At 32.0% G+C, this 24,254-nt stretch overlaps 1 protein-coding gene across 1 annotated transcript in view; it reads right to left on the reverse strand.

The window, feature by feature from the left end:
- Nucleotides 1-4,177: 4,177 nt before the first annotated feature.
- Nucleotides 4,178-24,254, reverse strand: part of LOC129222904 (solute carrier organic anion transporter family member 74D-like) — a 58,278-nt gene continuing 38,201 nt past the window's right edge. Inside the window, exons 3-9 of the mRNA XM_054857466.1 lie at nt 22,421-22,621; nt 19,007-19,171; nt 17,919-18,114; nt 14,683-14,866; nt 13,239-13,414; nt 11,603-11,667; nt 4,178-4,977 (exon numbers count right to left, since the gene is read on the reverse strand). Of these exons, the coding sequence (XP_054713441.1) occupies nt 4,634-4,977; nt 11,603-11,667; nt 13,239-13,414; nt 14,683-14,866; nt 17,919-18,114; nt 19,007-19,171; nt 22,421-22,621 (1,331 nt within the window). The 3' untranslated portion in view covers nt 4,178-4,633. The remainder of the gene's footprint in view (nt 4,978-11,602; nt 11,668-13,238; nt 13,415-14,682; nt 14,867-17,918; nt 18,115-19,006; nt 19,172-22,420; nt 22,622-24,254) is intronic.

Genomic DNA, 24,254 nt, shown 5'->3' on the forward strand with positions numbered 1-24,254 from the left:
GATAAATCGTGTTATCTCTCCGATGTTTCGAAATTGTTAGTAATTATGTAACTAACTTGAATCGAGTAATTTCCGAATCCAACAAACAAGTTGAGTTTGAACTTAATGAAGGGTATTTTCGAAAAAATACCTGAAAATATTTCACTAATTATAAAATAGTTTGAAGTACATAAATACTTTTTGATAAAATTTTTGAGTAGAAAATGGCCTGCAAATTGAAGTTCTGATTATTGCATATACTTTTTTTGTTTCAAAAACTTCGAAAAGTATTACTAGTTCCTTTTGCATTTTATAAGAGCACTACTGATTATGAAACTAAAAAGCTTTTACTAAAATTTTTAATATGAAATAATGACTATAATTTCCGTCATGTAAAACTTCGAAAATTGATTGCATACTTTCGTGTTAAAGAATTAAAAACAATGTAGTGTTAAATTTTTTAAACTATTTAAGAAATAAAACACCATTAGTATGAAAAAATACTGTATTTTGAAAGAAAAAATACAAAAATTATCTAACATCTACAGTAAGACATTGCACAAGTATAAATGTGTTTACTTTTCCTGGGATAAAAGTGGCCCGCCACTATTTTCCCAGAATTCTTTACACAGTTTTACTCTACACAAAATTAAATCAGTTATATAATACCTCTAATGAATAACAAAGGAGTTGAAAAAAAAATTCAATTTATGAATCAAAAATGAAAAATAGATTTGACACATCTAGTATTGAAAATAACTTAAAACACAGAGTAAATGAGAATTATTTTTGCTAAACAAAAATACCAAGATTCCAAATTTATTATTACAAGATAAAAATATGCATAGAAAACATTGCATTCTTTTTCGTTAGAAGTTTATAGCGAATTGTATTTTAAAGCAAAAGAAAAAACTGCTCAACCTTCTGCAAAATAAAAAAAAATATTTTTAATTTATTTTTTTAATTTACCGAAGGCTAAATATACGCAGAGAAATATTTTGCATTTATGCGGGGAAAACCTTCGGACAAATTTTTCAAGCGGCAAAAAACACTTTCTTTACGGAATATAGAGTAATGATGCACTATTCCTCATCAAGTTTTACTCAGGCATGTTAAAAATATTAAGAATAAGTTTAGTTTCTTGTTAAATACTTTTTAAATTTTTTTCTAATGTTTGAATTTTTAATCTCAGCAGTATTCAAAATTTAACTGAAAGTACGATTTTAACTCGTGAAAACCGACTATATAAAAAGTTTTTGGGGACATTCTCATGCGTGCAACTAAGTAGAGAGACGAGTTTCTGCTTGGCTGTTCTAGCGTTAAAACACGAAAATACATCTTTTATTAACCGTCTTTTGTCATGGACAATGTAAAAAGTGTTTAAAAAACAAATAACATCCTATCGTGCCAAAAAAAACACGTTACATCATTTTGGATTGCATGAATTCCCATACCAAAGACTAATTTTAACACAAACTATCAGAAACGTTTCAAAAAAAATTATTTCGTATTAGAATCTTTGCACCGTTTGCTTTTTCCAACTTCTTATTTCAGTCAGTCTGCAAAGTTTTTTATTTTATTTATTTATTTGAGTGGACTGTTAAGGAAATGCATGACAAAAATCTTAGATGCAAATGTTTCTAGCTTTCGGAACTACTTTTATGTAATCATTATTTTCTATATTAAGAAAAGAGCATTTTTCAAAGAGTTGTATTTTAGCTCTATTCATTTGAAAAATCTATCGAACTGCGAAATAAAAACGTCTCGCAAAGTAATTATTGCACAAAACATAGTGCTATACTAATAGAAAGGAAAATCAGTTTATTTATTTATTTATTTATTTCAGTTTAATTTTTATGACAGTACAAAACATCCATTTTATTTTACTTTTTTTCTTTTGATCTGCATCATTATCTAACTCGGGCGTCTTCTCTAAACAATAATGTGCATTTCAATAGCTAAGTTATGATAATTTGAGCCTGAAAAAAATATTCCGTCTCAGAAAAATTATTCTATTATTTTCACAACATATCCACAAAAAAAAAAAAAAACACTTAAATCTATTTTATTCTTTGAAAATACCTTGCTAGTGTACTTTTCCTGACTTCAATGAATGATGCATTGTTACTTTTCTAGTTCAACAATCAAAAATATTTCATTTTTGCTGTTCTATTAATCCGAAAAAGGTTTTACATAGACATGAAATTACCTGACAATTTTTGGTTGAATCAAAAAAAAAAATCCTGCGTATAATTTTATTCCTGAGCTAGGAAAGAGATGCGAGAGAAAGAAAAAGAAAACACTCGTTGCATTTTTTTTTCCCTTGTCGTTATCATCTTCAAAGTTTTCTGTCGTTTATTACATCACAATTATGAATTTGACAATACTTTAAATATTAAAAAACTGTTAAACAGTATTCAAGTTAAATGCTATACGTGTTCAATGCTCGGCTAAATATTACTCGAGACCAGTATTTAAAGGCTAATAAATCATTGTCCTTTGAAATCCTAATATCTACGAAAACAACACTCAAGTAAAATTTTTACTACATTTTGTTTCCTTCATCTCTCTGAAAGTTGCTTGAAGCATTGAAGCAATCAACAATGGGGTTGTTTCCTTCGGTCAAAAGTACTACTTTTAGTTACTGAAATTGATAGAATAAGCAAATAATAATATTAATATTAATAATAATATGGAGCCAGAAAAAACTTTTATTTTCCCAACACAGTTTTTTTTATTTATTTTTTTTTAAATGTCCGTTTTTTTGAAATACGGCGTGGTCTTTATGACGTCATAAGTGATGTGCTTTGGCGCGATACACCATTGCCGCGCTAAATGTTTACGCTTTGCTGTCAATCGCGTTACCAGGTTATGATAATTTGTGCTGTGCGCTAATGGCATCAGTGAATAGCATTTCATCACTTGTGATGTCATGTGCAGAAGCGTAAAAAATTTATTTCCATATGCACATCGATTAAAAAAATTGTTAAAAAATACAAAACATTGTCAAATTATTTAAAAAAATGGTTAAATCTTATGTTTCTAACCAAGCTCTTTCAGAAAAAAATAATTTTAAACTCTCGGAAACAACTCCATTAACGTGTTAAAGTTCACTGTATATCATGAAAAAATGAATGACTGTGTATGACAAACATTAAGAGTGAGGTGTATGAGTAAATAATTTTATCCTTTTTTTTTGAAGACTAATATTTATCAGCGAATTCAAAGCATAATATATTTAGTTATTAACGTCTTGGTCAAAAATAATTAATTCATTCAAAAATACATAATTCTATCACTAGTCCGTTGAATTTAATCTGCACAAAAATCATAATGTATATTTTCTAAACACTGTAAAAACGATTCAGAAACGTTCCTGGAAAATAATGGGCAGCTGATGTGCCCAATTTCTGCCAGTAACATACCTCGCAAAATCCAGGAACGATTTTCGTTGAAATTCAGTAACTTTCCTGAAACTATCCCGGAAGCTTCCTGAAAAAATTCAGAAATCTCCACGTTTGAACCCAGTCGTGTCTCTGTAACAAACTTAGGTAGGTATAATATAAGAGCTTGGATCCTTCCTGAGGTTCCATAAGCAGTATTGCGATTTTTCCAGGAAGTGGGTAAAAACCATTGAAATCTCGAAGCGTTACACGGAAATACTCAGTAGCGTTTCGGAAATTTTTTACAGTGAATGTTTCATTTAAAAATACCTTATTATAACTTTTGCAAAATAACTGATTCCACATACGATTTTTCTAACTTAGCCATGAAAAACTAAAATATGTAACCACATAAAAATTCAAACTACAATATTCTTTCTCGACATTTTTTACGCTGAAATAAGTTTCATGTACATTTAATTTATTTACTTTCTTTCTTCTTAGTGTGAACTTCATAACATTTTTAAACTGAATTAAACTAAAAGATCGCATTAAGTAGCATAAAATGTAAAATCTAGTAAGATACGGTAAAAAAAATCGAAACGTTTTTGGAAAATAATTAGCAGTTAATGTGCCTAATTTCTGCCTGTAACGTATCCGGCAGAAAACGTGGAAGTTTCCTGCTAAAAGTCAGTAATCGTCCTGGATTATTTCCGAAGAATTCAGAAACCTCCCCAATAAAACCAGTCATATTCCTTTAGAGAAAACCGACGTATATTTGTAGATCTTTTCCTAGAAAAGCTCCTGAAGCAAATGTTGACAAAATTGCAAAGAGATACCGAATTGAATAGCTCATTTTCTTGCAATACTTGCAAAGCTTTGATATCCAGAGACATCGCCTCTGTTTAGAGCTCAGTCAGTTTGTACGGGCCGTAACTGAGCTGATGGTAAAGATCCTAATAAAGAAGATGAATAAATTTCCGCACTGGTAACTAAAAATGTTTTTTACAACAGTATGAAATCTGCATTCATGAAACTTATAGTGATTTAGGAAACTTTTTCGCAAAAATGTTCCTTCCTTCACGGGAAACTAGGTTTAACACGTGAAATTCGGGAATGCTGTGCGGAAATGATATGGGACGTTTCGGAATTTTCTTAGCGTCATAATAATAATAAAAGAATTAAAATGAATATGTATGTTAATTAAACACTATAATGTGTCAATCAGTCATGATGAATCTGAAAAACTAGAGCTATTTTCAGTTTTTAAGTTACATGACATGGCTCATTTCAGCTGCAGGTTCTTTTCTTGGACATCTTGTAAATATAACGTCATCATCATCTTCTTCTTTTAACCATCGCGTAATTCTTTCTTCTCCTCGTTTATCTTCGTCTTCTTCTCCGTAGAAATTGGTCATTCTGTCGCTCAAAAGGAACACTATGCCATCAAAGCATATGCCTATGCTGATGAGCAACATGGACATCCCATGCAAATAATACCGGAATTTGTCACTGTCATACAGCCAACAGTTTCCTGTTTTGGAACAGCTTTCTTCCCACACTAAGCAAGTAGAGTCTGTCAAGGCTCCGTATATTAATGGGTATGGGATGAAGGCTGAAATTCAGAAAAAAAAATTTAGTTAGAGAAAGAGTTGAAAATTTTGTACGAAAATATAAGAAGCAAAATGACACATGTAATTAAAAGTATCAATAAGAAAGTCTAAAAGAGACATAAAATTGGCAAACTGCCGTTTCAAGCCAAACAAAGCGACTTTTTTATCAGCCAAATTATATTTGGGGATGTCCATGAATGAAGCCACATTTATTTTCAACATTTTTGACCCCTCCTCACCCACTTTGCCTAAAGTGTCACACTTCACTATACCCCCTCTTTTTTGCACACCACGCTATTTTCATAAAAATATTCTTACAAAAAAATCGTGATGTCACAGTTATTGTTACCCCTCTCCCTCCCCCTTGTCAAAAATTGTCCACAATATCACGAGTCCCCTCTCCCATCAAAGTGTGACATCATTTGTGAACAGCCCCATTGATGACAACCACAAAACAATTAAGTGGACATGTTCACTTTCGGATTAAATTACTTCAAGCGCTGCTTTTCAGTCAAAACAATTATCTCAAACGAAAAAATATATAAATTTCTAAATCTTTTAGTATAAGGGAAAATAATTACCTTTTACGCAAATAATATCAAATTACATTTGTTAAACATTACACTTTAATATTTTTAACTATAAATGCTTTTTAAGGGACAATTTTAAGTTGTTTTTATATTTTTACATAATTTTACATTTGAAATGACGCATAAAAGTTACACTTTAAACGTAAAAGCATATGAATGCTTTGCATTTACAAGCATAAAAAATAAACCTTTTCTACGATTGATAAAAAGTTATGTTTATTAACAAAACAAGATTTATTGTTGCTTTGTAAGTCGAAAATTGACGAAATAGAAATCCTACTTTCTGCATTCCGCACAGGGCTAATTGTATGCTTCACAACAGTCTAAGCCACCTCACATTTTTAACTGACTTCAAAAAAGGAGGTTATGATTTCGTATTGCGGCTTTTTATGTGTGTTTTCGAATTATTCCAACACTACTGGATCGATTTTTTTTCTTTTTTTTTTTTTTTTTTTTTTTTTTGAAGGGTATACTTCCCAGATAGTCCCATTGTAATTTGGTCTGGATCTGATAAGGGGTCCCGGAGAAATCCAAGAAACTTTAAATTTCATGCGTCATGATCACGTGGTGTTGCTGTGATCGGTGTATTTTCACACCTAAGGTTTTGGCTTTCTCTTGAACGATATTTAATTCTCGCAGCACATGGATGATTAATTTTCTCAAAGCTGCGTCGCATAGTAATTTTTTATTATAGGTGTTACTAATGTATTTATTACTGCGTAGCAAAGCAGTAAATTAAATATATTTTGCTACTTTAATAGTTGAATCAATTACCTTAATATTTTATTTACTAATAAATAACTTTATTTAGGCACTAAAATATAAAGTTCTTTATTTAATATTCCAATTTTTAAATATATTTAGTGTTCAATTGAGGGGGAATTGAATACAGAACATTCCTACCCCACGATTTAAATTATATTCTTTAATAATATACATTATAACTGTGTATGATTTCTGAAGTTTGACCAATATTCTAGATATACTATTTCACGATGCCGCCAGTTCAATTTGAAATTAGAGTTATATTAATTAGCAGGCTTCAAAAAAAGAAGGAGGTTCTGAACTCGTCGGATTTTTTTTTTTTTTTTTTTTTTTTTTTTTTTTTTTTTTGTACAATGTTCCATAAATACTTGAAGACACCTGTACCCAGGGGCGTGCACAGTTAGAGGGGAGGGACACCTGTTGGCCCGGGCCCGAGCCTGGGGGGGGCCAATATTTTTGTAACTAACGATGAAATATATAGGTAAACAATATGGAGAGGGGCCCGGAAAAATCATTTGTGATGGGCTCCAAAATTTCTGTGCACGCCCCTGCCTGTACCGATAAGGAAAAGTCTTTTTTTTTTTTGAAACAGCATAGTTCCTCGGCGATCTAATGTTAATCAAGTTCAGGTTTGATGAAATTGAGGGAACTCTTCAAATATTATACTCACATTTAAATCGATTTGTACTTTATTAACTTTGTATATCGTCTCACTTAGGGAAACGGTTTTTATGCTTTTTTTTTTTTTTTAGTGGTGGTTTTGTTTAGGGGTGGTCTAACTTAGGTTCCAAATCTTCGATTTACCCTATTTGTTCTTTAGAGAAAAGTTAAGGGTAAAACAATAAATTTCATGCACTTTCCCTCACAAACGATTAAATATAAAACCCATTAAGATAAATAAATACCTTTGTGCTGAACAGTAAAGTAAGACAAAACAACGTTAGAAGAAGCACAAATTCGTAAATTACAGCAGAGACGTGTTTCGGCGTTACAGGGAACGCCTTTTTCAATGCAAAAAATAATGAGCTTATGGATGAAAAGACATCCGACAAAAGCTAAAAAGGCGTTCCCTATAACGCCGAAACACGTCTCTGCTGTAATTTACGAATTTGTGCTTCTTCTAACGTTGTTTTGTCTTACTTTATAAAACCCATTGATAAACAAAGGCCATAAAACAAAGGTTTATACTTTCTTTACCCATAGTTAAAGAAAGTACTAAAAATATATATTATTAAGAGTAATGATAGTAAAAATTTTGAATTAAGGATTCTCTGAAGCAAACATAAAATTCATTCTAGTGGAATTTTTAATCTTCATCTATAGTGGGGCCATGTGAAGAAACATGCGACTTTTATCACGAATTACATGACATTCATACAATTAACATAAATTATAGTTCACAATATTACAATTCTAAAATTATTTTTTTTAGTGACTCGCATTTACTTTCGGAAAGCAAACTTTGATAAAGTTGAACAAATGATGAAGACAATTTTTTTTTTACATAGTTACGCATTTGAAAAAGCCTTTCTTCACAGTCGTCGGAAGTCTTCGAGACACTCGCCATGTTATTTACATCACTAAAAATCAAAAAATAAATTACTTTTAAATAAAAAAAAACCGCCTTCAAAAAATAAAACGGAACTAAAAAGCAAAAAATAACTGATTACACTTACATTCTATTTCCTACCCAAACATACAAATGAAATTTATTTTACAATTCCAGTACAAAAATCAACTAAACTAAACACCGAATTATGAAATAAACACTGATTTAAATTACTATACGATGAATTATTTTAAATACCTAACTAATTATATACGATCTCTTAATTTTTAATAACCTTTTGAAGTCGGGGCCTCCTATAAACTACTACCTATCGTAACTGAGTAGGTTTAGTTTTAAAGACTAATTTCACGTATAGTTAAATTAGTGTTTAATTCAGGATTCGGTGGGTTGTCAGTTACGTTATGTAGTTGTTTATAGGAGGCCCCGACTTCAAAAGGTTATTAAAAATTAAGAGATCGTATATAATTAGTTAGGTATTTAAAATAATTCATCGTATAGTAATTTAAATCAGTGTTTATTTCATAATTCGGTGTTTAGTTTAGTTGATTTTTGTACTGGAATTGTAAAATAAATTTCATTTGTATGTTTGGGTAGGAAATAGAATGTAAGTGTAATCAGTTATTTTTTGATTTTTAGTTCCGGGGTATTTTTTGAAGGCGGTTTTTTTTTTTTTTTTTTTTTTTTTAAGTAATTTATTGAATTTTGATTTTTTTGAATGTGTTAGAGAAGCTGTCATTAAATCCGAGGTCGATAATAAAAATACCATAAAAATAAAATTTTTCTGCGCCAAGACAGCAAACAATATCAGTTACAACTCCCACAAAACATTGAAAAAATTAAAGACACTACCAAACGTTTACAGCTGTGTAAAAAATTATTAAATAATTGAATAAAATAAAATTAAAAGATATAACATCAAAAGTCTTGAAGCACAACTTAACTTTAGTATTAATTTAAGAAACTATTTTAAGCGAAGAAAAATTCTCCAAGACATTCCCCAGACTTCTAGTGAAAGAACCAGTTTTCAAATTTGGCTGATTCTATAAGTATTTTAGAGATTCTTCAGAAAAATTTCTTTTTTTCCGCAACTATTTTCCTATAAACTACGTAATACGTAAGTCAGACACAATGCATCTATTTTTATGTGATGTGTAATCTTTAGCTCAGAACTGTAACTTTCGTTAACGTAATTTTTACGTAATCAACTTATTTTGCGAAATGTTTATATGCTTTTCTTTTCTGTCTCAAAACAAGATGACTCACAGGTTTTGGCTGTATTTCTCAACGTCATCAACAACAGACATGCTGGCTTTTAGATAATGTAATTTCTGGAAGCATTTATATACCGTCAACTGGGGTAAAAAATACAAAAACAGGTTGCCTAATCTGTATAATTAGACATAGGAAAGGGATTATGACTTAATATGCTTCGAAAAATAAACAGGCAGCAGCATTAACTTGACTTAATCATTAGTGGTAAAGCTTGACCACGGAGAGAAGGTGGATGCCCTTGAAGCAGAAACATCATTTGAATCATGTGTAATATGTTGTTTGCTATTATTTTGCAATAGATTGGATCCGCGAGAACGCGTCTCTACTACTCAGCGCTTTTTGGCAGAATCTACCTATTATTTATACTAATATTATAAAGAGAGAGGATGGATTTTTGTGTGTTTATATGTTCGAAATAATCTCCGGAACCACTGCACCTATTTGAAAAATTCCTTCACTATATGAAAGGTGCTTTCTTACTGAGTGACATAGGCTATAACTCAAAAAAATCCGATAAATAGTTCTTTTTTTATTCCAATTTAAGTCCAAATTTCACATAAATTCCCGAATATGGGAGTGAAACATTACTTGCACATATTAATATTATATATCGTTGAAAAGGGTAGAATTTTCCGCGTTCTAAACAATTTGTTTCAATGCTTTAACTTAATTAGGGCGGGAGTGATTTGCGTTTTAAGCTCGAAAATTTTTAGGCTTAGGTGAAATTTAGGCACTACTTTCTTCATTAAATCTGTCAATAAAAAGTGAAGGAATTGTCCCACATTCTTCTTTTTGCACCATTGGAAAAAGCAACATTTTTTACTCCAGATCTCTATCGACCTATGGTCCAAAAACTTAGCTGCTATCTTCAAAGGAAAAAATATTGCAAGCCTTTTTAAATCAAATTCGAAAAATGTCATTTTGATTCAGATTGTCAAACCATTTTATTTTTGCGTTTCCACCGTTACGCTTTTTGAATCCATTGTTTCTTTCCTTATTATGCATTTAATTTCTTAAACTTATTTTATTTCGTGTTGATTACGCTTTTAAAATCCATCTTTCACATTTTAATTTCTTAAAAGTATTTTAATATCTGTCGTCATTGTTTAGAAGGGTAATTTTGCATGTTTTTTTTTTCTTTTATTTAAGCCTAAATGTCGAATATATGTCACTTGACACAATTTTATTCTCAAGGTAAGCCGGGCAACGCTGCTCTTAATATATAAAAATTTGAAAGCTACTGTTAATGTGATTTTATACTTTTTTGTTTGTTTGGCGAAGCATTTATTATTGCTAAAGAAAAAACACCCGCTTCACCAGCAAAAGGGCTGGGTTCCGGTAGCGTGGTCGCTTGACGAGTTAGGCGCTGAGCAGTTCAGTCTAGGATTATTGGTTTAAAGCAACCGTAAATGTAATTCATTGTTTTGGCGATTTGTTTTGAAAGAAAAAGAAACTTTTGATCTGTTTTTATCCGAGTGAAATATACGACATTATCTTTTTTTTTTCTGACGATTTTTGAATGTTCCACTGGATGTTTTTTTTTCTTTCTTTTTTCTTTTAGTTAGACGGATGGATTATGATAGCGTGGTTGCTGGGCGAGTTTGATGACAGACAATAGAGTTGTGGAACTATTTTAACGTTTGAAAGATATTATTTGATGTATTTTTTTGTTTATTTGGCGAAATATTTTAAATTGCAATAAAAACCGCTTCACTCGCTAAATAGTTTTAAAGTAACTGTAAATCTAATTTAATGATTTGACGAAAGTTTTAAATTCCAAAGAAACTTTAATAGGTTTTTTTTTAAGCTGTGTACGCATTACCAGCAAATGTCAAATACGCCAGTAGACGGCGAGTGTTCATTACCTTCAAGCAACTCTATTCAAAATTAAACTGATCGTTAGCATTGTACTTAATGTAAGTATTTGAAAGATAAAGTACAGTTTAACGTCAAATTATATAATGTGCTAACACTCTCTTTTTTATATATATAATGCACCTACAGTCAAACTATTTATCGTAAAACAGTACAAACTGCAAATATAACAGTTTTTGTTTTTTTTTTGTATAATGATCTTCCATGATAGGGCAATCTATACTAACAACAGAAAAATGTTGGAATTTGGCATTTTTTTCGATTTTTACTTTCAGCAATAACTAAAGAAGCAATCGGGTGCAATAAAGCTAAAGTACAATAGACGACAAAATGCGGAAAAATATAAAAAATTAAAATTTATAGATACTGCCCTTTTTCGTCCCACGACAATATAGACTTTTAGTCAGTTCAATTGCAAACAGAGTAAATCAAGATATTTTGGTAATATTAATTGTACTTAAACAATTGAGGAGTTGAAAATCCACCATTATAGAGTTCACCATCAAATTTTCTGTCGTAAACCACTTCATTTTAAGAAAAGTCAAGTCAACTCACCGAATAGAGATAAAATGCTTCCAATAGCTCCAAGTGCAAAACTTTTGTCTTTTGATTCGACACACCTGTTGAAATGTACCAATATGTCAATTTTTATTTCTTTTGCTTGATATATGTAGCATGCATCCAAAATAAGGTCGCTTAAAGAATAAAAATGATCGTCTTACCATTACCTGCTGCCAATAATCTTTCCAAAATCAAGAGGAAAAGTCATAGGTGCTTTATTAATAAAATATGAAATTAGTCCGAGAAAAATATTTTCTGCGAGTTTCATACTGACCGTGAAGCAGGGCCGCCTAGAGCCAAGGTGGACTCCTTGTCAGTTTGGTCGCCGGCCCCCCTTTCCCCTTAAAACTTATAAAATTTATACTAGTGTGATTGGCAGCATGCTTCATTACTATTCTTCGCTGTTATTTCTGAGCTCCAAATCCAACTTTCGCTTATATCACCGAACGTATTAGTTTATTGAGAATCTTCGAGAAGCATCCCAGATCTATGTAATTAACCATATCTTCTTATTGACAATTGCTTCGTCATTGGTTTACAAGTAATACCCATGTGATTCAAAAGCGTACTGACAAAAGTTGATTTGACTAAACCATAGTCTAGGGGGATGACAAAAAAATCTATCGGGAAATATTTACTGTAACGAACTTCATTTTCCCACCTTATTTGTTTTTAATTTGTATTAATTAAATTTTTTTTCATTTACAGAATAAAACAATCAAACAATACATCTAGAGCTTGGGCACCAGTTTTCCGCAACGAGGCTTTTGTACAAACACTAATTTTGGCTCCCGACAATTTCGGAACCGAAATGTCGGATAAGTCAGCTTCAAGTATATAGCAGCCTTAGGTAGTTCCTTTGATGAAGTATTAACTAGATACACTACGAGGAATTGGTTCCGTGTGCAACTGAATAGATGGTCAAGCGTCTGAAAAGCGCATGCATGCATTAAACTTTTGCCGAGGATGCAATCAACGTTGCATCCACTGGAGATTAGTGGTTGCAGTTGCATACTGGGTAGGCTACGTTTTTGCCCGTTTAATTCATGTTTCGCGCTTTCAGTGGCAGATGCCACGGAGTTATGTATCTAGCTACACTACATCTGTAGGTAGTACTTCTCCGGTTACTTAATTTTTGCTGACTTCAGAAAGTCTACCAGAAATAATGTTTTGCAAAAAGTTTCTAGTTGGCTGAATTTTATTTGTTCTTATTATTTTTGTGAAAATATTGTTCGTGTCTCAGATTGCTTCGATCAGTCGATGCACAAAACAGAACATTTTTTATAATGTCAATTCGATTACTTTCATGAACTAAAATTAAAGGCGCTAGCTGGAACACATTCAAAATTTTGATTAGTGCCTTTAATAGTTTGTGGTTGTGTTCCATTCTATTTCTACATCTAAATGAAACGAAGGGCGAATTCATCAATCGCCCATATGCCATTATCGGAAATATCTTCTCCAGCCATGACATTTTTTATTTAAAAAAAAAAGATGTTTCCAAACCATGGACAAGAACTTCAAATTTTAGCCGTTTTTTAAGTTTTCAAGCGAATTAGGAGAAGAAGGCTTTAAATAGGGTAAAAAAAACGTGAAATATTAAGAGGGATTGAATGTCACAGTTATTTACCTAAAAGTAATAAGCGTGTTTCCAACTCGAGCTGTTGATGAAATAAACTTGCTGATGCACAGTATGATGATGTAGGCAATGAACATATTACATCCACTTGGACAAAAACCGCTCGTTACATTCGCCGTAATAAAAGTGCTATTTGATCCGATGAGACATTTGCAGTCTTCAAATATCTGAAATAAAGGAATTTATGGACATGAGTTGCAAATAAAACTTGGGTAATATTTAAATTTTGAGACTTAAACATAATGTACAGTCCGACCGCGAACAAGTGACCCTTGTCAATCATTTGAGAAAGCAAGTCCATTGCTTAAAATAGGTAGAGAAGGAAGAAAGGACGCGTGCCATACTTTGGAGTTTGGTAACATGTTGGCGATATAAAAGAAAAAAAATGTACTAGTATATTTTTGTTATGTGATTATTTAGAACTGAATGGTTTAAGTTGCAGCAATAACTGCATTGAGTTCGCGAAAAAGTAAAAATGGCAGGCTTTGCATTCTTTATTGCCACTCTACTCTCACCTAGTTTCAATTGAAATTAAATATAGGAGGCGTTGTTTGCTCTGACCAATAGCTGCTAAAAGAAGTAAGACCAAGACCCACCCACTTACGTAGGAAGTGACCTGTACAATGAGACATCTGCCTCGACCGCACAAAACTAAAAGGCTCTCTTTGGCTAATTTCTTAAATTCCAAGGTAATATATTCAAGTTCTAGAACCAATGACGCACTTGCAAATTCCGTTTCAACTTTCCTCTCCACATCACCCCTTCATGGAAACCGACGGTTTTGAAACAAGGCGGAGCCAAGGGTCAACTCTTCGTGGTCAGACTTTATTACGTATTACGTTGTCAGAAAGTCGCCAATTCAGATGACCACGTCTAAACAACAAAAGGATGAAACGATTCTTAAGAAGTATTTTTATCTCCATCAAGCTGACTAATGTGACTTTTTCCATGTATTCTATTAATCCAGATACAAATGTAAGGCTGCAACGTCATACAAGTCTCTAAGAATGAATCTCTCTTAGGATAAGGTCAAAATTTGCAAACAGCCTGTTCATATATAATGCTCATTATATTAATTATTTAGCATCTAATTCTGATTCCACACATTTGAGAAGTAGAATTTAGATGAGTTGGTGCGCAGTGGTTTTTAACGTCATCGTAGGGCTTGCATTTCCTATAAAACAGTTTTTAAACAATATTATTTTTGTTAATATTTGACCCAAACCCTGGATCTGAGCCAGGTGCATTTGTATTTATATATTTTTGCGGGTTTATATTATATATACATTCCATATGTTGAGTGAAAAGTTGAGATGGCGTGCCTACTTCAGAGACAGTATGCTTAAACACTAATGAAAATGAAAAAGAAGAAAAAAGGAAATATACATCGGAGAAGAAGCTAAGCTCAAACTACAACAAAGAAAAAAAAACTCACAGTTGAATTATTTATTGTTGAAGCAGTCGTTGTAACCATTGATGAAACAAGTCCTGTAACGTTTGGACAACCAGCGAAACAAGGCGAAAAGAACAAGGATGTTCCGTCAGGAGCGCATACGGGCTCGAACACCCTCCTGGTACAGCTGCAATCTCTATTGCAAGCGTTGTAAAGATTTAAAGTCCTGGAAAAGATAAATATGTTTAATGTTTGTTATTTTTTTCACTATAACCTTTTTTATCAATGGGAAACTATTTTTTCAGTGCAGAAAAAGTCTTGACTTAAAGACGATAAGCAGTAGAAACCAAGGAAGCATGCTTGTTTTGTTACAGCAAAAAAGTTTTTTACATTAGATTTGCAAAACTTAAAACTCGCAGTATCCCGCGATTTCCACGGGCAACGACGAAGTAGTGAAATTTGTTCGTCACTCGATTTGCACGTGCCATGATGCACTTCAAAACCTTATTCCGCTATTTCAGTTTGAACGTCAGTAATACATTTTCTCGTAGAGCTTCGTGTAGAAGCTATATTTCTGAACCTGAAGGGATTGGTAATTCCGACTAGTCAATCTATCCCTTACACCTACAAGCTTAGGTTAATATTTATGATATAAATGATAACACAAGCCTGTTCAAGGGAATGTAATTGAAAAATAGCTGATTTTTTTCTTTCTTTTTTTTAATTTAATTTTTGGTCGAAGATTCTGAACCCGCGAATCAAGGTTCAGTCGGCGGATTTTCGAAGGGATGGTAGAAAAGGGATGATCATGAGGTCCAAGATTGTGCTGCATATTAAAAATCCCTTGAACGCCATTTGGCTCAGACCCACTCAACTAAATTTTAATTTCAGTGCAATTTCAAATTGTTAGATTCTAAGTGCCTCCGTCGGTGGAAGACTGGCAGTCCGAATTATCTTTTGCCTTCATCATCCGTGTTTTGATAGTGGCATATGGAAAAATGGATGCCATTTCAGAGGAACGCACAAGGCCTGCAGAAGCGTATGATGCTTAATGAGCTCTTTGACAAGAAAACAAAGTATATCAATGAATGTTAATTGGATAAATTTGTGTATTTTGAATAGTTACTAAATGTGTATCAAGTGTTTTTATTCATACTTAGAAACCGGAATTAAAAATTAAGAGGGGAAATCTGAACAATTTCTACTTATTTGGTAAAATTGTGAGCAGAGAGTGAGATCGATAAAATTCACATTTTTACATGAATCGATGAAGAGTAATTCGCTTAGAGATGTTGCTTTAAGTAACGCCGTGAAGCTTTATTCTACGGTTTGAAAATTGTGCACCTGAGTAAAAATTATGTCTAACGGCCGAGCATCACGGTACTAATCATACCTTTTGACACTAGACGTAGCCTACTTGTTACAGCTCAGCAGTGAGTAATACCTTAAGAGACACACATAATGGTAGTAATCGTGAGAATTTCATTAGTTTCCTGAAGGAATTTGAAGAACTAGTTTACAGTCATTTAAGGTAACCTCGATTTACACTTTCTCTATGTTTTAACTGTCCCACACATGTTATCAAAGTATTATTGGTATATCAGCATAAAACTATTTAAAATAAAGAAAAGGTAAATATAAAACCATTTAAAATAAACTTTTAACTTAGTTTAAAGTTACCACTCAACTCTGCAAAGTTAGTCATTCCTCCTTTTACTGTGAGTTCATTCAAAAAGAAATGGACCCGCTGAAGATGATACACCGAACTCAGTGATTTCGACACCTTATGAATAAACATAATGCATCGAATTCAGAAAACTCGTAGAGATACGAATTTTATACAATCGTCAAGTATATCAAGTCATTCCCAGAAGCAGTACAGTGAAACCTGTGTAAGTTGACCACTCGCGGTGCAGTACTTTGGCGGTCAACTTAGACAGGTGGTCAACTTATAAAGGGCGGTAATGTTTTTTTTTTTTTTTTTTTTTTTTTTTGTCATTTCTTGCACCATGTATTCATTTTTTGAGGAATTCACCCTTACTCTTTCTGTTCAGCTCCACTTTCATTTTTTAATATTATTGAAAGTGAAACAATAATTAAAAATACTATTCTAATACTTTTGTTATTTTCAACTTGTTTTTAACTATATTAGACACTTTAGTTTTAGAAATTCCATATATGCCAGCTATTTTTCTCTGGCTTTCTCCATTTTCAATTACTTTTAATACTTCATACTTTTTATTAATCTCAAGCTCCACTAACTTTCTTTTTGAAGCCTTTTTATGTAAAACTTATAGCACGAAGAGCAACAAGCTCGACTCTCCCAGTTCATAAAGGCAAAATTAAAATGTCCTATCTCTTAATCCCTTGCACCAGAAACATGTAACTTTACTCATTCCTCATTAGCTGGCCCAGATCTGCGTACCCGCAGTGCGAGGGGCCCGCGTCCTTAATGGGGCTAACGGCCCTAGAAATTGATGAAAAAATAGGAAAAAAAAAACTAGCACTAAGGCTTATTCACTTTTCAAATAGACACTGCTCGCCACTAGGGAGAGGCCCTACATATTTTGTTGCAGTGGGCCCAAAATGTATAGATCCGGGACTGCTCTTTTTAGCAGAATTCCTGTGTTGCCACAACATATTGCAACTGAAAGAAAGGACTTTGAACTTTTCTACTGACAACTATTTTCATTGAACAGAGTACAAAAAGCTGTCTAAAATAGAACAACAAATGAAAAATAAGTTTGGAGAATAAAGAGCAGCATAAGCTTTATGCTGCTGTTAAGTTCGTAAAATGCTATAGTATGTCATCAAAGCTTTTTTCTTTTTTTTTTTTTTTTTGAAAGCTATCCAAAAAAAAAAGATATTATTATTATTACTATTATAAATAAATAAATAATAAAATAAAGTAATATTCTGAAGAAAGTTCTAAAAACTAAACCAAGTGGTCAACTTACAAAGGATTTTTTACAATACTCCAGACCAAATTTGGCGTACATTAGTGGTCAAGATAGACAGGTGGTCAAGATAGAGAGGTGGTCAAGTTACAGAGGTTTTCCTTTATTATATGAGATAGGGCTAGTTCCGTTCCTGACAAAAGCGGTCAACATAGACAGGTGATCAACTTACAAGGGTGGTCAACTTTACAGGTTTTACTGTACTGATAAGTTGAAATGCGCGTTTTGTTGTGTTAAGTAGTAAATGAAACAGGTCGTTGTAAATAATACCCCTTTAGAAAAGAAGAATTTTATAAATAAAAATTTTGTACAAGTACTTACTCATCATCATACTCTGTCGTTCCTGGTAGAGAATTAGGCTCGCATCCAAGAAATATAGATATTAATAAACCAAGGACAGAAAAGATCTCAACAATGACCATATATCCAGTGAGGTATTTCGGACGGGGTCTGTATTTTTTTATGATAAAGCCTCCTAGTAAAACTCCAAGAAGCATCGCCACAATACCCGTAGTCCCTGTAAAATAGTAACATTAAAGTCTTTTAAATGTCCTTTTTCTTAGGTGTCACTTATTTGGTAAAATTTCTTCAATTACCCTGTACCGCAGTAAGAAACTACAAACAAAAAAGTGGTTATAAAATAAAAACAATCGACTGAAACGCTATGAAATTTTCACAGGTTGTTCACCATAACAGGCAATGCCATGAAAAATAACAGAGAAAATTAGCAATTAGCTTTTTTTTAAATAAGCAGTACAAACTATCAAGTTCCTAAGAGGTGCTAAAAAGGTTTAATTACAAACATTTATCATAAGAGTGTTTGACCACTTTTATTAGAGATGCAGACTCATTTCTAGAAATTTGGAATAACGATTTAAAGAAATGAGTGTTAAACAAACGTAACATCCAACAGAACGAAAGTAGTAACTAGTGAATTAGCCTGCTTTTACATCTCGTTATGCAAACATTTCCCTACTAAACTGGTTTTGCATTCTCAGCAAGGTACATATGAAAATTTTGTTGTTGTAACATTTCTTCTGCTCGAGTTACCTTAGTTTTACTCTGTGCTTAGATTTTGAGATGGAGTGTAGTGTTTGAAACTTCAGGACTAAATAGAGAAACCTGCAAATTAGCGAATCAAAATGGAAAAAAAGGAATGAATGTCAAGTGATTATGTGCGCATATTTACAGCTTTTTTTTTTTTTTTTTTTTGCTCTTAGATCAGTGTTGGATAAGTGAAGATCATGCGTGGTCGAAAATATTTTTACTTGAAAAATTGTCATTTTTAATCGGAAGGCCAATGAGAGATCTTGAAAACTAATTATGAGGCATCGTCTCGTTTTCTGTAACAGCGTGTTTCAAGACAAAGGTTCGTTTTTTCCCAGTTCCTGTTTTATAGTATATTTTACCTGAAAATAAGCTGGCATCAGATGCGGACTTCTTATACTGTGCTTCCATAAATTTCGGCATGAACACGAAATATCCGGCAAAGCCATTTACTTGAAAAGTAACACTGATTACGTGGCACACAAGAATTGGATTCTTCACCAATCTTTTCACTGCATTCGGGAAATCTAAAAAATAAAAACACTTCATCAATCACATAATCTCTAAACATAAAATTAGTGTTTAATATGTGCTTTATCATTCTTTGTCACGTGAGCGTTTTCTATGCTATTGTGCATTGTTTAGAAAAAAAAATACCCGGTTCACGTGAATAACCAGCAGCAAATTTATTTTCGATTCATTCTTTTGAAAATTAATTTCGAAATTCAACTATTTTTATTTGTTTATTTATTTTATTTTTTATTTTTTATTTATTTAATATCTATTCATTTACTAACTTGTTTCTTTTTTGTCATTCATTCGTAAAGTCGTTTACCATTTTATTTTTATATATTTCCAATATGAAAATTTCAAGCAAAATTATAAATTCTCGAAGTTTAAATCATTTTAATGCTACAAATTTATTGAAGGATCAGGGAAGAGTATCTAGTGAAATACACCGTTCATTCATTTTGATCTCTTCTTTAATATCATCATATACTTTTAATTCTGGTTTCCGTTTTCTTTATCATTTTCTAACTCATTGATTTTTTTCCCCCGTACAAATACTTGTTTGTCAGATTTTTGACTCCTTACGTTTACAATCAAATATTCATCATCACTCCTTTGATCAGTAGTCATCAGAAAAAATTCTAGTACCTTCAATTTATTAATTGAAGTTTGGTCATTGGTATAAGTACTAACAACAACATTATGTGAAAAGTTAATTGAAAGGGAACTTATAACGAAAACTCAGCTGAACAATTATGAGAAAATAGTGAAATATTTGCTCAATATAGTGATTAGGTATGAAATAGTAATGATCAGTTATGAGGCGTGTGATATCAAACAAGATAAATCCGTGATTTTTAAAAAAGTGCTTTTCTTTCTTAATTCGACATTTCTTTGTCGATACTATGACACGAAAACCGATTTAAAACGAATCCCTCTCAATCAGGTTCGAAAACCGAATTTTAAGCTACTCATTTTTTCAAAACCAGTGCATACCATAGTGACCTTCTACCCTATGGCGAATGTATAAATGCACTAGTAACATTAACAACATTACTGTAATAACTTGCTTAATGAACTCACATTTTTGACTGTGCAGGTATGTATACGGCTTAAAATTGAGGTGCCACATGAATTTAATCAGAATTTGAATTGACTTTTAGAGCCAATTATTTCAAAACAAGCTCAATCGAAATTGACTTCATCTTACTAATAATTGAATATGGATAATTAAAAAAAAAACTAAAAAGAAGGAATACACCAAATATTATTCAAACAAAATAAACTTTTGAGAAAAAATAATGAAACAGAGCGTACAATGTTTCTCGTGTTTTTCCTGATTTTTTTTTTTTTTTTTTTTTTTTTTTTTTTTTTTAATATGAATTGCGCTGGTTTTGGAATGAAATACCTCGTGTTTATTCAATTTAACAGAAAGTTTTCTATGTTTTCAAATAATTTACATTTAACCTTCTGAGGAGTTAAAAATAAGTTAAACAGAAAATTATATCACGTGTGCTGATGTCACTTAAAAATAATTGCAACGTGATGTGCAGAGAAGATCAAGGTCATTTAAATTACATTTTGGGTAATCTAACATTACGTGCTAGGTCATAGTCATGTCTTTCATACCAATTACTTTTTTTTAAATGTTATATTTAGTACTTTCAAAAAGCAAACGAAATTTCAATTGAATTCAAATGTGAGAAGTGGAAAAAAGTCAAACTGAAATAAAAATGGGCTGTTCTAAAGTACTCTAGCATTCCTACAAACTTTTCATGTTAAAGTGAATGCTTCATGATACAAAATTGTTTTATTTAGACAAATAGTTTAAAAATTTCATGGTCATTCTATACTAGAGGTATTAAGCTCTAATAGAACTTAACTTTCGGTAGTAGTAAGAAGTTGTAGAAAAGAATTCTTCGTCCAAACAGAAGAAACTTAAGGAAATAAAAGCCATTTTCGTTTGCACAAACCGGCAAAGGGTCTCAATACTTTTTTAAGCATCAAAATGTATAATTAGGGGAGGGTGGCCCAAAGCGGGTAGGTTTTCGAAGAACGATTGAAATTTGTAGTTTTTGGATTTTAATCGCAACAATTTTGGCTTTATTTCCTAGCAGGGTTCTTGAACTTCAAAATGAAAAGTGATTTTTTCATTATTTCAAACCAATATTTATTTATTATCAAACTTATCAAACATGTGGAAAACCCGCTTTGCCCTATCAGATAGCTCAAAGCGGGTAAGCTTAACTAATTGTGGTTTGGTACTTTTTCCAATCAAATAGGAAGTTAGAAAAGATTAAAATAGTTGACTAGCTACCTGTGCCATTATATTAAAAAATATCAGACAGTTAATAACTGAGTTAATTAATAGACAAATTAATTGCCATCCTAAAAATAACTTTTTAAAGTTACACTTATCCTATTAAGAGAAAATCTAAGTCAGCACACGAGTCAAGAAATTTTAAATAAATATATGATTAAAGCCTATACCCGCTTTGCCTGAAGGCACGTTTTTTTTTATTTCAATATTTATTAATAATTAAAAAAACGTAATGACCATTGTAGTTTATTGGTAGATAGTTTCAGAATACGTTAATATTATTAGCAGTCAAAAAAAATAAGCTGGCTATTACCACTTCAAAGGAATGTCAGTGACAATATTAAAAATTTGGAGATAACCAGTACAAATGGTGGGTAAACCTCTCCTCTGTCTTGGGGCAAGAGATAGTACTAGTAGCCATGGTATGTTCTGCTGTACGCCATGATTTAGAAAACAAATCAATGAAAGCCTGCCTAGGACGCTATCTTTAAACGCGTTTTACTAAAACTTTAAAATGTCCACTTACATTCCGTTGCTTCTCACTGTTTCAAAAATGTAAGATTCAAGGAAAGGAAGGGGTGCGTACTATATATTTTAGTTTTTAACGTTTATAATGTCTGAAATTTTGTCAGAATATCAAAATGTATGTTTATTTACAAACACTATGTGTTGGTAAAGCGAAATACATTTTAATATTTTGACAAAATTTCAGACTTTACACTAAAACACAAACATGTATGTGTGCGTGTTTATGTGTAATACTAATTCATTCACAAGTGTGTATGTGTGTATGTGAATAATTAGATTATTAGTTAACAAGCTTGTAAATGGTCCTAACAATTGTTTAATAAACTTTTTGTTTGTTCGAACAGTCCTTATTTCATATTAGGTGTTATAAGGCTACAGATGTAATATTGTTAGTACACAACATGATTAAACATACAACCTTTTAACTTCGGCATTTTTCCTTCAGAATTTTCTTCTTTCTTTGTTTTTTCTTTTTTCTCAGACCTGAACCGTTCTGGTAGTTCCCTTGGAAACAAGGCTATGAGGGCCGTAAATGCTAAAAGGATAACTCCGATTATTATAAACCCCATCCACCAGGCTCCAACCCATCTTGGGTTAAGAACATCAATATTCGGATCATCTGCAAAAATAAACATTTTTTTTTTCTGGTAACTAAGAACAAAATATAAATGTGACAATGTCTCATGTCAACTAAAGTAACTTTGCGTTTTCACTATTAATTTAACACCCCAGCAATTAATTCATGGGTGCGTTATGATATTTTTGTCTCAATGGAACTTTCATTCAGCGAATAAAGAATGCGTGTGAAAAAAGTCAGTGCGCCTTAAAAGTGGAATCAGTCAGCATTAATTTTCTTCTTCTTTGGTTAGCCACAACAGAATGTAGTACGTGCTTTTTGTTATACTATATATTGTTGTATATATAACCTCTTATTTTAAATTAGCAGAAGGATTTCTTCGCCCTGAAGAGATTGAAGCTAGATTTTGGGGTTCAGGTAGTGTTTTATTCCTCGTCCACCGATTACTGTTAAAGTCATTGCACGACAAGTGCACGGGTAAACAGAGGTGTAAACAAGTACGCATTTATGATTTGAAAATATTGTACACATTTGTTCCTGTGTTATATACGTTCTAGTATTTTTGAATATTCTTATTTTAAATATTAATGTTTTACTTTTGTGAGAGTTTTCCCGTGAATACAAAAGTTGTTTTAAAACAAACTTTACTTTCCAGACTGACCACAAATTTGCATTAAGATTTTAATCTAAAGCATTCTTAACTAGTCATAATATTTGGATCATAATATTTTGAGGAAATATTTTTAATTCCCTCCCTCCCATGTACAAATAATCTTTTACTAACGGATGTTAAGTAATTTTTTTATTTCGGCACATAGATCTAACTTTATTCCAATGTAGTTCCAGGTTTCGCCTGAAAATTTGTTTAGATGATCGTTCGTTTTGTAACATACCCTTTACATTAAAAAGAAAAGTCTACATTCACGAGCACTAGATATACTTTTCAGCTAAAATCTAACACAAAGCAATGCTGAATATCTTTTACGGAAATGATTAACATTTTTACCTTTTCTTCGAAGTTACCGATTCGTTAGATTTGAAACAAAAAAAAAAAAAAAACAAAAAAAAAACTGAGAATAATATAGTTTTTAACAATTCAGACAAGATATTCAGTTTGTGTCAACAAAAGCAAAAGCAAGGTCAGTAACAAAAATAAAAAAAAAACGTATGCCATGGTTAGACGACTTTCATTTTCGAAAAAGCCATCAATGGTTAGGCAAGCTTCAAAAATAATCCCGAAGGTCGGTGTTATATAAAAGGTCGCTTCAACAAATATGATAAAGTAATGAACATATGAGTTTTTTACTTTCTCAAGCCAAAGACTGGTATTATTCTGATAATGTGAACCTTAGGTCGCCAATGGTAAGCAAAACCCTCGCCAAGATGGTTTTTTCCCCTGAAAGTACTGCGCCGCTCGCCAGGCCACATTTCACGCGAATTTTACCAACATTTCTGACGGGGATCGAGCTGATGTAAAAGTTCCACAATAGCATTTAGCACTAAATAACAACACTTCCGTCTAGAGCTAAACGTGCCAACTTTTTCATATGCCAACTCCAAATCTTCAAAATAAGCTGATTTAGGTTGTAAATTATTTCAAAGACTTTTTTCATAATAAGATACAAATGAAGAGCAATTTATTTCTATAATGATTTGCCTAAGTTATATTTATTAC

The sequence above is a fragment of the Uloborus diversus genome, chromosome 5, assembly GCF_026930045.1.
Source record: "Uloborus diversus isolate 005 chromosome 5, Udiv.v.3.1, whole genome shotgun sequence".
Lineage (NCBI taxonomy): Eukaryota > Metazoa > Arthropoda > Arachnida > Araneae > Uloboridae > Uloborus > Uloborus diversus.